This window comes from Balaenoptera ricei, chromosome 2 (assembly GCF_028023285.1).
Source record: "Balaenoptera ricei isolate mBalRic1 chromosome 2, mBalRic1.hap2, whole genome shotgun sequence".
NCBI classification, from domain to species: domain Eukaryota; kingdom Metazoa; phylum Chordata; class Mammalia; order Artiodactyla; family Balaenopteridae; genus Balaenoptera; species Balaenoptera ricei.
This window is the reverse complement of record NC_082640.1, coordinates 185,012,626-185,027,203: the sequence shown is the minus strand read 5'-3', so window position 1 is coordinate 185,027,203 and position 14,578 is coordinate 185,012,626. Positions and strand designations below refer to the sequence as shown.

At 50.9% G+C, this 14,578-nt stretch overlaps 2 protein-coding genes across 21 annotated transcripts in view; one reads left to right on the top strand and one right to left on the bottom strand.

The window, feature by feature from the left end:
* DYNC1H1 (dynein cytoplasmic 1 heavy chain 1) overlaps window positions 1–14,578 on the bottom strand; it is a 67,650-nt gene that overhangs the window by 11,601 nt on the left and 41,471 nt on the right. Inside the window, exons 38-56 of the mRNA XM_059915014.1 lie at window positions 14,280–14,513; window positions 13,987–14,193; window positions 13,776–13,897; window positions 13,139–13,304; window positions 11,871–12,034; window positions 9,086–9,215; window positions 7,169–7,302; window positions 6,605–6,719; window positions 6,348–6,509; window positions 6,053–6,267; window positions 5,764–5,968; window positions 4,266–4,439; window positions 4,035–4,154; window positions 3,654–3,774; window positions 2,277–2,472; window positions 1,681–1,798; window positions 1,384–1,599; window positions 434–646; window positions 175–302 (exon numbers count right to left, since the gene is read on the bottom strand). Coding sequence (XP_059770997.1) covers window positions 175–302; window positions 434–646; window positions 1,384–1,599; window positions 1,681–1,798; window positions 2,277–2,472; window positions 3,654–3,774; window positions 4,035–4,154; window positions 4,266–4,439; window positions 5,764–5,968; window positions 6,053–6,267; window positions 6,348–6,509; window positions 6,605–6,719; window positions 7,169–7,302; window positions 9,086–9,215; window positions 11,871–12,034; window positions 13,139–13,304; window positions 13,776–13,897; window positions 13,987–14,193; window positions 14,280–14,513 — 3,140 coding nt within the window. The remainder of the gene's footprint in view (window positions 1–174; window positions 303–433; window positions 647–1,383; window positions 1,600–1,680; window positions 1,799–2,276; window positions 2,473–3,653; window positions 3,775–4,034; window positions 4,155–4,265; window positions 4,440–5,763; window positions 5,969–6,052; window positions 6,268–6,347; window positions 6,510–6,604; window positions 6,720–7,168; window positions 7,303–9,085; window positions 9,216–11,870; window positions 12,035–13,138; window positions 13,305–13,775; window positions 13,898–13,986; window positions 14,194–14,279; window positions 14,514–14,578) is intronic.
* LOC132359995 (uncharacterized) overlaps window positions 1–14,578 on the top strand; it is a 49,853-nt gene that overhangs the window by 28,497 nt on the left and 6,778 nt on the right. For 4 of the 20 annotated variants that reach the window (XR_009501011.1, XR_009501015.1, XR_009501001.1 and 1 more), the window contains 2 exons: window positions 3,447–5,072; window positions 10,177–12,223. The gene's annotated coding sequence lies outside the window, so the exon portion shown is untranslated. Of the gene's footprint in view, window positions 1–92; window positions 3,384–3,446; window positions 5,073–5,681; window positions 8,341–10,176; window positions 12,232–14,578 lie in introns of those variants that run through there. The other 16 variants (XR_009501019.1, XR_009501013.1, XR_009501005.1 and 13 more) reach the window with 10 other exon arrangements.

Sequence of the window (14,578 nt, the reverse complement as noted above, 5' to 3'; positions counted from 1 at the left end):
AGTCACAACATAAGAAAAAGGGAACCGTGCACAGCCCACCATCAGAGGTGAGCATGCGGACCCTCCCAATGTCCTCTTCACCTCTCCTAAAGGTGTGTTTTGAAAAGAAATGAGAAGGGGAGCACTGCACACGAAGACTTGTCGCCCGCGCCCTCGCTGCGCACAAGAGCGTACCTATTGAAGCGCTTCAGCATGATGGCGTTCTCCGTGCACAGGTCGTCTGCAGGTAGGGAGCTGGCCTGCCAGCGGAGACGCTCGTCAGCGTTGGACAGATACTCCGTCCTCGCGATATCTGTGCGGAACTGAGAGGGACAGCAGTTACGGACCCTTTTCTTCAGGACGCAGACAGGCACGGCTTCCCAGTGGAGATGGTGACAGCTTACTGACCCTCAGTTTGGCTCTCACCTTTTTGAAATTCCCTGCGGACAGTTACCTGGATGTTGGCTTGCTGTAAGTGATGGGACCAGGTGGTAAACAAGTTCTGGCGCATCTGCTGGTCAAAGTAACCCGCATAAGCAATAAACGCAGCCGACAGGAGACAGTCCCCGGCGATGGTGGACATCTGGTTCTTGAAAGTCTCACTTGTTTTTTCCCATCGTTCCCGTTCAGCTGACAAGCTCTTGAGAAGAGCGGTGCTCCGGTTCACCTAAAAAGAAAACCAAACAGGCTTTATGCTGAAAAGTGCAACTCTGTTCCTGCCCACTGTGGGCAGGGTCTGGGAGGGCAGGAGAGACAAGCACACTCATGGTTCAGATCCCGAAGGAGGTTGGGACCCAGATCACCCACAACTGAGGACGACACAAGCCTCAGAATCTGAGGGCATACGATGAGTGTAGAGAATTAAGTGTCAGCCTTGAGACTTGTGTGTGAGCAGATATGCGGGCAGGAAGCAGGTGGAAGGGACCTCCAGGGGAAGGTTGACCTGGAGGGAAGAGGCGCCAGAGGCAGGAGGCTAAAGCGCCTAATTTGAGGACCCAGGAGGAGTGTGGGTGAGAGCGACGGGGACCACAGCAGAAGGGACAAGCAGAGGGACGGGAGACCCTGACAAGGAGGCCCTCGTTGATGCCACTTATGAAGCCCAAGGCGGGAGAACAAACGGGTTCGGAGCTGGCCGCGGGGGAGAGGGATCCCCTGGCTTCAGACTGCCCGGCTGGTATCCACCTAACGCCACTCAGTAAACGCACAGGAAACAGTCACCAGGACCCCCGTGGACGTGAAAGAGCTAATTCCCCGGGATGACTGCGGTACGTGCGGCCCGTGCTGTCGTCTGTTACTCTCAGCGCTTCCCCCGGCGAGGCCGGCGAGCACGGCACAGTGAAGGACACCGAACGGCAGCGTTTCAGGGGGGCGGCAGAAAGCGTGCGCTCGTGACGACCACCTTACCTTGGCTTCGACGGCCGCCAGGTCGGCTTTGATGGCCTGGGCCTCAGAGATGAGGACGGCGTACTCCTCCTTGTAGCGGGCGATGCTGGCCTCCAGGTCGCGGATCATCTGCTCCACCTCGTTGGCTTTCTGCTGGTTGTCCTTGGCGTCGTCCTCCAGCTTCTGCAGCTCGTTGCGCAGCGGCTCCACTCGCTTTAACATGTCGGCATAGTTAAGCTGCGGAGGGCAGATCGATTGTCTTTAAAAGGGAGCGGACACAAGGCCCCCTCACACAGGGTTCCCAGCCAGGCTGACTACCTGTGCGATGGCCCACTTAACCATAGGCCCGCAGGCCAGGGAGGCCCGATTGACGATTTCGTAATTGTAACTAGGATTGGACATGTAGTTCTTCTTCATCTTCTCCCTTATGGCATCACTGCAAAAGAGGAATTGTATTCCTAAGCATGTGCAGGGCAAAAAGTAAAGAAGAGTTTTTAGGAAATGGAAATGTAGAGACTAGAGCCGGCTCCCATCTGTCGCTCGTGACCACGGAGGAGGAGCCAGCCCGACCCTAGTTCTCAGGTGACGAGGACACTGCTGCCGAGAAGGACTCTCACCTTCCCGCCGCTTGCCTGTTCCCCGACAGGAGACAGGCTCAGGGCCAGCTCCGCGCTCGCGGCCACTCATGGGGATGGAACAGTATTCGGCTCACAGAGCTGAAGGGGTCAGGGAACAACTGTCAGTAACGGGGGGAGAAAATCTGACTGGTCTGAGTGGACACGGCCTGGAAGGGTGTTTGTGTAACTGAGGAGCTGACATTACCTTCCGTGTGCGCTAAGCCAGGACACGAGGCCACAAGCAAACACGAGAACCTCACGCCACCAGAACGGTCTCCCCCAGCGGGCGCCACCCACCTGATCTCCTCGGCGGAGAAGTTCACGATGGTGGGGATGAAGTTCTCCCTCATGATGATGGAGCGAATCTGCTTCCAGTCCGTCGTGCTCTCCCCCAGCAACAGGCAGATGGACTCGAGCGCCAGCTTCACGGCGGCAGGGGGGTTGGCCATGGACCGCACCTCCACCAGGTGCTGCTTCTTTATGGACTTCACGGCTGGGCATGGCGGGAGCATAAGAGGGTGGGGTGGAAAGGACGCGGTGAGGAGGGGACCAGAGCACAGCCAGACACTTTGACTCTCACCAGGAAAGGGACAAGTGCGCAGAAGATCCAAGTGAATGTGGGATGTTCTGTCTTAAAAGCCCTGGAATAGCTGAAGTGGCCAAAGTAATGACAGAGACCTTACTGTACTAAGCCTAAATCGCAACATTCTGTAAAAAGGACAGCATCTTTAAAAATGTCTCACAAATCCTCATTAATTCCTTTACCTCTATAAAGATTTAAGTATTAAAAAAAAAAGCAAAATGGTTCATTTATTTTACACCAATTGAACAAAGACCTTTTCAGTCTGCCACAATTCAGAAGTTGTCTTCACCGGCTGGGGTGAAGATGTGGAATTAACAGTTCTAAAAAAAATGACCAACGCTTTCCATAAACTGAAATGCACATTTTCCTAACCTGAACTTTTATTAAAACACTTTTTTAAAGTAATTCTTCGGCAGGTGAGAGCTAAATTAAATTCTCATCTAAGTACAACTCTCAATGAAAATCTATGGTGCATTTTAATTCCTCTCGTGGTGTAATGTGAAAACTACAAGCAATTGGGTTATTTGAAGTAAGTTAAAGGCTGATGGGCAGGAAGGGGCCCAGGGTTAAGGCCACGCCTAGGTAACCGGGCAGACTGCAGACTAAGATGGGACGCCGGGTCACTGCGCTCCTCCTGCAGCGTTTCCCAGGTACATGGGGTGGAAAAGGACGGACGGGGGACTGCTACCAATAATTAGTCATTGCTGGCCACGACCAGGACGCTCTAATAATTATACATAAGACAGCAACACTGCCTACTTTACGCTATTTCTGGATGAGATTCAAGCCAGAGACTTGCAAATAGCATATTTATGAAATTATCGCCAGATTTTAAAAAATGTACTGACAAAAAGCTTATTTTGTCAATTTTCTCTTATGAAAAGGGTTTCCCTATGGTGAAAGCAGACTAGCTTTACGGAAACTCTGCTTTAAGAGATGAAGACAGTCTTAAGTATTTAGAAAAGGCTTCAGAGACTTATCAATGACGCTTTTGGAAACGTACATCGCCGGGACCTCTGGGGGAAGGCCACGCTGCCCCCTAACCTGTCCACCCTTCCCAGAGAGCCAGTCCTCTGACAGGGTGCACACACCATTCTGGGCCTCGATGACGGCCGGCTCCACCTTGTCGAGGTCTTCCTTGACGCTCATCTGCTTGTCTGCGATCACCTCCTGCTGCTTATGCAGCTGTTCCTGAATTTCCTGGCTCATGACCTGGAGAGGAAGGACGGTTCAGCTCCGGGGTAAGCACCGGTTCATCTGCTGAGTCCTAAAATGGCACTCCTCATGCCGCCCGGGACAGACAGACAGACAGACACACACACACACACACACACACACACACACACACCCTGCCCCCACCACAGACCCGTTCAACCCTAAAACCCGTCTCAGACTAAACTCCCTACTCCCTCATGAGAGACGGAGAACGCCCGGCCCACATAGGCCACGGTTCCCAAAACACAAAGAAGCACCTTTTTCTTCTCAGCCTCTTGCTGGTCCTTCACCATCTTTTTCAGCTTGTCGTTGGCCGCTGCATTCTTCACCTCCAGCTCTTGGCTCTTTATCCTGAGGTCCCGACGCAGCTCTTCCACCTGAGGAACAAAAACCACGTCAGGGAAGTGGAAACCACACGGCGATTACCTTCAAACTAAGAGGCCCTCCCTAGCCCAGCCCCAGAAAATGCCGCTCAGGCCGCGAGGTACCTGGTCGACCGTCTCTTTGATTTTCCTGAGCCCGACGTTCAGGTGCATCTGCTGCTCCTCCAGCTCACTCCGCTTCTCGTGGAACAGGTCGGCGTAGTGGTTGATGAAGTCTAGGTAGTGGCGAGGCGTGATGGCCATGGTTCTGCCTCCTCGCTTCGCTAGCCGAGCATTAGCCTTTTGGAAAAAAGTCAAATCTCTTCGCTCTCCGGGACGTTCGTCCTCTGCGATTTAACCTCAGAGAATAACTGTCGTGCTGGTGCGGCACGACGGCACGGCCCCAGCCCCGGGAGTCCCATCACTCGAGATGGAGTCTAGCTCAGGCTCCCACGGGACTGCAAGGGGCCCTCACACCTCTGAGCTCCTCCGACCTCTAGGGCTAGGGCAGGGCCAACAGGACACCCACAGGCTCACAGCGGTCTTCACAGAGCCTTCCAGAGGGGAGCAGACTGGACTCGTCTAACAAAAAGAGTCTAAAGGAGGGGCAGCGAACCACAGCCAGCAGGTCAAACCCTGCAGCACAGCCTCTGCACGCGGCGTGTCAGCCCCACGGCCACGCTCGCTCGTGGCAACGCTGCTCTCGCGCCACGGCGGCAGAGCTGGGCAGCCGTGCGGGGGCCCCGCTGGCACCTGGCCCTTTGCAGAGAGAGTGCGTGACCCCTGCTCTGGGGGAAGAACACAGGCCTGGCCAGAGAGGCAGCGAGAGAAGCAAATGGACTCAGTGTGGGCAGGGAAAGGGCCAGACGGCTCCGGAACACACGGCTGGGTGACAGGCGGGGTGAGACGTCATTGACAGAGGTAGGAAAACAGGTAAGAAACAGGCATCGCTTTTGTGGGTGATGGTGTCAAACTGATATTTGCAGTGTCAAATCCGAAGCACCTGGGGGTCTACTTTTACACTGATTTAGCTTTACGTTAGTACGGCAGTTAGTTTTGTTTTTCTCATGATCTTGAAACTGAACCCACACTCAGCCGTAAAAAGAAACGAAACTGAGTTATTTGTAGTGAGGTGGATGGACCTAGAGTCTGTCATACAGAGTGAGGTAAGTCAGAAAGAGAAAAAGAAATACCGTATCCTAACACATATATATGGAATCTAAAAAAAAATGGTTCTGATGAACCTAGGGGCAGGATAGGAATAAAGATGCAGACGTAGAAAATGGACTTGAGGACACGGGGAGAGGGAGGGAGAAGGGTAAGCTGGGACGAAGTGAGAGAGTGGCATGGACATATATACACTAGCAAATGTAAAATAGATAGCTAGTGGGAAGCAGCCGCATAGCACAGCACAGGGAGATCAGCTCGGTGCTTTGTGACCACCTAGAGGGGTGGGACAGGGAGGGTGGGAGGGAGATGCAAGAGGGAGGGGATATGGGGATATATGTATACGTATAGCTGATTCACTTTGTTGTACAGCAGAAACTAACACACCATTATAAAGCAATTATACTCAAGATGTTAAAAAAACAAAAACCAAACCCCCCCAAAAAACTGAACCCACCTGGTGAAGAGTCTGATGAACGAACACACAGCTGTTTACGATGGCTTCCCGGTGCGACGGTGGCTGCGGCAGTTTGTCATACACGACTGGCATGTAATCAGGCACGATGTAATTCGGCTTCTCCAGGTCCATCTTACTCGTGAATTCTTTGCCGACCTGATACAGAGCTTCAGTGGACCAGTCCCCAAACCAGTTCAACACACACCTGAAAAAGATGCCCACATCTCGAAACAGCTCCTGAGAGCAGGGCCTGCCCCTCGGAAAGCAGAGCCGAGAGGGACCGGCGTACCTGTTGAACAGGGCGGGGGAGGTGGCCGCGCGGTCCTTGAGGCCCTCTGAGGACGGGTTCATGGTGAAGACGACGTGGAGGTTGCGGATGACCTGGCTGGTGAACCACTTGTAGAGCTCCTCGTGCGAGTCCAGCATCAGGCCCTCCTTCTGGGCCCCCTCCTTACACTGGGTCATCAGGGTGGCGTACTCATCTCCTTCGAAGAGGCCGGGAACCTAGGAAGTAAACGGCACTGTGGCTGGCCGGTCCTCGGAACCCGGCGCCATGTAACACAACGTGGCGTGTCACCGATTACCTCTCCGTTGGCCAGAAGGGTGTTCATCCGCTCCAGGAATCCAGAATCTAACACGTTGGATTCGTCCATTATAAAAGCTATCTTTTCGTTTTTACAGCCAGAACGTCTCAACACCGTGCGGAGATCTTCATCGAAGTCCTCCCCCGTGTACTTCCTGTGGACCTACAGAAGCGGGGCAGGTCAGCTCTGCTCTTGCTCAAGGAGCTGCGTCCATGAGCAGGGTGTGCTGTGGGCCGAGAGGCTGTGGCCAGACCCACCTTAATCTGGTACACGCTCAAACCGTTCATCCAGGCCACAAAACGGGACAGAGTGGTCTTGCCCGCTCCGCTGACCCCGATCAGAAGCAGGTGGCCTTGAGGCTGGCGGAATATTCTGAAACATTATCAGACAGAAGAAAGAGTTAGGCTTTTATGCTCCATTCCCCTTCTGACACTCAAGTCCTAAACCTTCTCAGGATTAGTCTACAACATTTGGAACGCGTTTTAACTTGAATTTGTACACTAAACATTCGTACAGCAATTGTTATTTGCCAGGTCCGGTGAGGCGGCAAAGGTCAAAGAGACATGGCGCTGCCCCCGGACACCCTGATGACTCGAGGGAGACACGCCGATTCTAGCAGGAGGGTGAAGGGCTGTAGTCGCGGCCGGTGGGAAGCTCGGCTCAGCAGAGCTGGACTAAGAAGCGGGAGTTACTTGGCAGAGGAAGGCAGGGGTGTGGGAGGCCCATCAGGAGGACAGCACGAGGCCTGGCCTGACCCCCGCCCCCCATCAAATCGAGAGCAGCTCGGGTGAGTGGTGAGGCTGCAGCAACAAAAAGCCCACCGGTCAATCCTGAGCACGTGGTCCAACACCTCATTAAATAGGACCAGAGGAACATCGAGCTCTTCTTCATAGAAGACTTTCAGCCTGGCTTTGACATAATCTCTTAACTCTTCTTGGTCTACTGGGATGTAATCCTGTAGGAAAAAAGGTAAGATCCAATTACGAAGAAGAAATCATTTTAGTTCTTACAGCAAAGTGGATTATATTTCCATATACCAAGAAACTGTCAAAAAATGAGACGAAAGCAGGTATTTATAACATAGGAACAAAAATATAAGTAAACTAGGATGAGATTAAAGACATGGAAAATCTTTACAGAGAAAATTGAACTTCACTGAAAGACATCACAGAACATCTAAATAAATGAAGAGATACACCATGATCATGGAGAGAAAAACACACAACTAAAAATGTCAGTTCCACCCAAATGACACACAGATTCAATGTAATCCCAGTCAAAATCTCAGTGGTGGATGGTGGACGTTGTTTTGGTGCAACTTTACAAGCCAATTCTAAATCTCATTTGGAAGGGGAAAAGCCCGAGAATGGCAGGATGACCCACCCCTTTAAGAACCAGGTGTTCTGGACAGGGACTGTCCTGTCAGGTGGGCTTGTAACTGGTCGGGACCACGTGGTTTCAGCACAGGAAGCAGCAAGCGGGCCAGTGGACAGGACAGAGCTCTGTACCAGACTCTCGCGCACGGGGAAGCCCACGTGACAGTGTGACACTGCAGAGTCCCAGTGGACATGCAAAACGGAAAATGAACCCACAGCTCACCCCATACACTAACTCAATTCAGATGGATTAAGGGTTTAAATGATATTCCATTACGAATGTTTGTTCTTCAAAAGACGCTATAAAGGCTTCCCTGGTGGCGCAGTGGTTGAGAATCTGCCTGCCAATGCAGGGGACACGGGTTCGAGCCCTGGTCTGGGAAGATCCCGCATGCTGCGGAGCAACTAGGCCCGTGAGCCACAATTACTGAGCCTGCACATCTGGAGCCTGTGCTCCGCAACAAGAGAGGCCGCGATAATGAGAGGCCCGTGCACCGCGATGAAGAGTGGCCCCCACTTGCCACAACTAGAGAAAGCCCTCGCACAGAAACGAAGACCCAACACAGCCATAAATAAATAAATAAAATAAACCCAAAGTTTAAAAAAAAAGAAAAAAGTAAGCTGAAATATTAAAAAAAAAAAAAAAAAAAAAAAAAGACGCTATAAAGAGAGTGAAAAGACAAGCCACTGGGAGAAGATGTTGCCCATAAGTGAAACAGGATTAGTAGCTAGAGTCTAGAAATAAATAGGAAATTCTAGAAACGCTGAGCAAACCTCTCTTGTTCTTCTTGCTTCTGTGCCTTTGCTTCTATCAGGCCCTGTGCCTGCCATGCCCTTGCTGACACTCAGATGAAGACCTATGAACACTTGCCTAAGCCCCTATGTCAGGGTCAGCTCTCCCAAGATGGAGCCATCCACCCTATGAGACTGAGCTCCTAAAGGAAGGCTGTCCTCATTCCTAAATCAGCATCGCCTACCGAAGGAAATGCACATCAAGACTGTCACTTCCTACGATGTCGGCTCTCCTTTTCAGAGAAAATGGCAGCTCACAGCTGTTCTGGAAATGTCACTCTGTTCAGCATTCTAGTATACGAAACATCTTCACACAAGTTATCCCTAACTGCCCTGATTTCACTGAAGCCCCGTCTCCTGCTGGCTGGATCCACAGCTCTTGGAGTGGCCACGGTCCTGGGATTCTCTGCCCTAAATTATCAGCGGCTGCAGATACGTGGCCCATCATGCCTATAGCCGTAGCTTCCTTCATAGTGCGCTTCAAGGCAAAGACGTTTCTGATGAGAAGGTAATTCTAACTAGAAGGACAGGAGCAAAGAAAGTGTTCCTAACGTGATGTAGACGCGTTACCTTTGACAACCAGTTGCTGTACAGGATGGGCCGGCTCATTGCCTTCTCCTTGTCTATGTTGGGGAAATGCTTCAGAGCAACCATATCAATATTTTCGTCGGTCCAACGCCTCTCCTCGTCTTCTACAAGTCTGTCGGGAGAGAAGACAGAGGCCGTGGTGAGAAAGCACCTGGTTTTGTGGGTGCTGTGGGCTCCTCCAAGGGCTGGCGTTAGTCTTCTACCAGAAATGTTCATTTTCTACAAATGGAAGAACCTAAGACTCTGAACTCGAGACGACTTAAGTAATCCGAAACCTAGATATTAAATATGAAAATCTTAAAAAAAAAACTCCTCTAAAAATGTTTAATTACATTGATTTACAAAATGAAAACTTCATTTTAGTTTCTAAGCTTGCTTAATATAAATGTTTTAAGTATTTTTTTTTTCTTTTTTTTTTTTTTCACACACACACACTGTATTTTATTTTTACAAGAGATAAATCGACTGACACCAAGCATTGTACATGGATGACCACAACAAAAGCAACAATGATTGCAATTACCAAACATGAAACACACTCATACTATGTCATAGTATTGACATTCAGTCCAGTAATCCTCCACTGTAAAATGTTTTAAGTATTAAGGGGCATTATGGGAACAGAAATTGGGAACTATGAGGTGTACAGTTTTGGAATCACAAGGCTTACAGAGAAAACCAGAGCAAGCAGGTGAGACTATAACTGTCCCTATAGGTGTGGGAGGTACATTTTGAGCAGCTGAATACATGATAACTTAGGCTACCAGGTGAAGGTCCAGTGAGCATGTCACGTACTTACTGTAGCCAACCAGAATTTGGAAGCACAACTGCTACTGCGAAATTTCAATCTAAACAAAATTATATCTCTGGTATGTTAAGAAATGTAAAAATGATTCTGTAGCCCAATTATTTTTTTAATTAAAGAAGGGAGAATGAAGGTAGCTCACATAACATAAAAAGGACCGCCTTTTAAAGTGGTAGAGCCCCAACACGACAGAGAAAAGCTGGGCTGCGAGGGCTCGTGTGCCCAGCTCTGCCTTGGTCAGCTCATCTCTCTCCCTGGCTCTCTGCAGGGCAGCCCTGTGGGCAATGAGAACTCCATGGAGGCTGGCGTGGAACCGAGTCATCTACAACGCAATATTCCAAGACTCCTCGAAAGCATGGGTGAGAAAAGCTGCCTGAAGGCAAGAATAACTGGTCCAGACATGTAACTGCCAAAGGCTTAAGTATTTCTTAGTCTGGAGGGAACCATCTGCCTTGGGTTCTGCCAGGGGAGTAACTATTAACCAACTCCTATGACTACCCACAGCTGAGGCCACGAGTGGTCAGAGGAGCTTGTCCTGCTGGGACCGTGTCCTCTACAGGTGGGCCACCTAGGGCAACCTCACACTTACTCCGGGACCGAGGGGACCTGCCCTGCCATCAAGTTCCTGCCCTCCTGCTCCTACTCTGCAGCCCCTCTTGCTCTGTTCCGAGTAACCTGTTCACAGGCAGAACGTTTCCCCAAATAGTTTGCAACAGGAAATCGTGGTGCTGCACTAAATAGTAAATCAGTTAAGATTTGTTGTTTGTTAGAAGTTTAGAGTTAAAGCAACAAAAGTCTAACTTTTTCTCACTAATCAAAAATGAGCCTAAAAGGCTACGAAGGACTGCAGTGCTAAAATACATAAAATTAACAATATAAGAAAAATCAATAAAAATGACAGAGCAGGAACTAGGAAAACTAAGAATTTACTATAAAACAAAGATTACACAGAACTATAAACAAAGAATACAAGAAAAAGATTCTGATTTAAAAAGGTCAATAGGGACGTCCCTGGTGTCGCAGTGGTTAAGAATCCACCTGCCAATGCAGGGGACACGGGTTTGAGCCCTGGTCCAGGAAGATCCCACATGCCGCAGAGCAACAAAGCCCGTGCGCCACAACTACTGAGCCTGTGCTCTAGAGCCCGTGAGCCACAACTACTGAGGCCTCGTGCCACAACTGCTGAGCCCTCGTGCCTAGAGCCCGTGCTCCACAACCAGAGAAGCCACCACAATGAGAAGCCCACGCACCGCAACGAAGAGCAGCCCCCGCTTGCCCAGACTAGAGAAAGCCCGCGAGGAGCAATGAAGACCCAACGCAGCAAAAAATAAATGGGAAAAAAAAAAAAAAAAGGTCAATAATTTTCAAGATGCCTTGAGACAGAAAACGACTCAACTTTTTACTGAGACTTACGACGGTTCAAACCACAAAACCTTCCACGATCCAAGCTGACCACTACAGCCACTAACAAGTCTCTCCCTTCAGTACTGGTCACTTAACTAGAAAATGTCAAAACTTGCAAGACTTGAAATAAGTGGCCAACAGGTAAAAAGAGAAAACTAAAGTCCCAGAGATACAGCTGCAAATCCTCTGATGAGAGCAAAGACTGAGGGTGAGGAAGGGGTGGTGGTTACGGAACTGCACCCCAGGCTGCTGTTAGAAGGCACTGAAATTCACCTGTGACCTCTGTGCCCTGACCTTGTGTGGGGCCCACCCAACAGTGAAAGAGGTGAGTTAAAGTGCCTTGCCCGAGGTTACACGGTAACCAGCAGGGCCGTCGGGGTCTCGTACGTGGGGGCGGCTGTGATCAACTCCAGATGCAAGGCTGACCTCGCCACCTCACTCCTGTCCATCACCAGCTCAGCCTGCCTCAGGGCAGGCCAGCCTCATGCAGACCCTAACTCGGGGGGTCGGAAGGGTCAACGCAGGGGAGCATGGAGCTACCCGGAGCCTTGGCTTTACCTGTCCTGGAAGAGACGGAGGGCTTCATGTGCCCAAATCCGAATGAGGCCTTCCACCGGCAGAGTCTCCAGGGGTCTCAATGCCTCGAAGATACCTCGCACCCACCGGGTCATTTCACGGGGTGAGTAGATATAGTGGGGCTGTGTGTCCTGAGTGAATCTCTCCTGCAGGAATCGAAAAGATGCAAGTTACATGTAAATGTCCTAAGACATGAAAAGTAGTTAAAAAGTCAAATGTAGTATAACATTTTTATATTAAGAATAAAGACTCTAGACCCTGGAATATTTGAGAATGAATTGGTAAATAATGTTGGGACTACTGTTCAGAACAAAGCAAGATCCAACTTGCTCACTTTATGTTGCAATTAATTATATTTAAAGATTTATATGTAAAAAAAAAATAAAACTACAAAAAAATTCTTCTAAAAATACTTAAAAAAATGTAATTCCTAAGTTGAGGGAAAGCTTTTCTAAGCATTATTTCAAAAGCAGAAACAATTATAGAAAAAAGTCTACATTTAATAACATTTAAAATGCTGTAGGAAAAAAACTGCAATCCTACAAAATTTAAAACATTTGTGATACGTGACAAGCAAACGCTCAGAAAGGACTCTAAGTGAGACGGCTGTCTCAGTGGAAAGTCGGCAGTTCTCTCGCACGAGCCCTTGTCAGAGGCTAACAAAGAAACGCAAACCAAAACCGTGAGAGCCACTTGTGCTCATCCAGCGGGCAGAGATCTTTTTTTTTTTTGGCACTGCCCCGCAGCATGTGGGATCTTAGCTCCCCAACCAGGGATCGAACCCGCACCCCCTGCATTGGAGGGGCGGAGTCTTAACCACCGGACTGCCAGGGGAAGTCCCAGTGGGCAAAGACCTTTTCAATAAATATTTTTTCAAGGCTGAAAGAGGCATTGTGGTGGAACTGTAACCGGTCCAGCCCCCTGACAGGTTTGGCCACGTGCAGTCACCACAAACGCTGCAGAAGAACAAGTACAGACAGGCACATGTTGGTGCTGTTAAAACAGAAGCGTCCACATCCTTTTAGAAATGGCACAGCACGGTCTCAGTTTCATAAGGGGAATGAACACATGTACATGTGCCAGACGAGGACGGCAAGAACAAGCTAGAGGATATTTGCGGTTGCAGCACTGGCTGGAAGCACGATCTGTTGAGACCCTGGAGCAAGTCTCCCGGCTCAGCCAGAGCTCCAAGTGAAGCCCCGTCTCTCGACAGAGCCCTTCGGTCACGACGGGGCAAAGACGCCGCGCACCTGGGACATGGTGTAGAATTCCACCATCGCCGCGGTGAGGGGCTCCGCGTACGTGCGCAGGGACGGGATGAGGCGCAGCATGGCCCGGTTGAAGGTGCCGTAGATCTGCGTCAGGGAGGCGGGTCCCGGGTAGTCCACGTACACCACAGGCACGTGACGCAGGAACCTGCACAAAGACAGCCGGCTCAGCCTCGTATGGGGTGAGGAGAAGCGCGCCTGAGAGAGAGGGCTGCTTCCCTGTCCCAGGCCGACCGGGGGCTTCCTGACCCGCCTGCATGGCTTCACGCCACAGCTGACTGAGGTCCCACACAAACTACTCGGGCCTGGGTCTGACAAATAACTGTAGATGCAAAAAACCGGAAAAGAACCGAGCAAAGGTGGGAAAATGACTCAGGCTTATTTCAGCCTCATCCTGGCCCTACAGGCAGGTCTGGGGCAGCTCACTACTGCCCAGCAAGTCGTCACTTTCATTTTGAGTGTGTTCCCAGCACAGTGACATAACCCCGGAGGAACCCCATGACGAGCAGTATTTTGTTACCTTTTCATAATTAAAACCACAGTTTCGTCATGCTACATTTAAAGCAAACCCGGAACTGGTGAGTGTGAGATCAGGGAAGTGTGCGGGGCTGTGTGCTACCTGTGCGAGAGGGGCTTTCTCCCAGGATCAGTGGGCGGGTTACAAGCCCCGACAAACTGGATCCTCTCCAGCTTCACCCAGGTTTGATCTGAGCTTCGGTAAAAGCCTCCGTGCTCCACCATCTGAGGGAAGGGGGGAGTGAGACACGTTAGGGGCAAATGTGAACACGACATGGTGTGGAGGAGAGGGCACCTCGTGGACATAAACACACCTGCCTGATGAAGGATATGACCCTCTGCGTCCCGTATTTATCCATGTCTGGCAGGTTGATTTCATCACAGAACAACACCAGCCACTTTCCAAGCTGAACAGGGGCCAGAACGACCCCGTTAGGTGTGCGTCTGTACTCGCAGTAGTGGTCAAAAGTCTTCAGCAGGAGCTCTGGAGTAGTAGCACTGGAGAAGTTAAGACCCACGACCTGGAGAAGGGGAGAAACGAGTGAGGTGCTGGAAGGCCGACCCTGTGCTTGAGCCCCGGGCCCGTTGCCCACTCCAGCCTCTTTACCTCCATGTCGGGCAGGGCCCGGAGGGCGCTGAAGAGCGTCATGGTCTTGCCAGACCCAGGAGGGCCGCACAAGACCAGCGGCTTGTGCTCGGCCAGCCAGGTGTACAAGAGGGCCTCGTGGCGGACGGTGTCCAGCGTTGGCACGACGACGTCAGGGGCGGCCACCTTGTGCGTCTCCACTTCAATCTGAGGCACCTTGGCCTGCCACGGCGACCATTCTCCGCTGATGGACACCTGCACACACGGGCGGGCGCTGGTCACCCCGGGACCCCTGTACCTGCTCACCTACAAGACTTGCT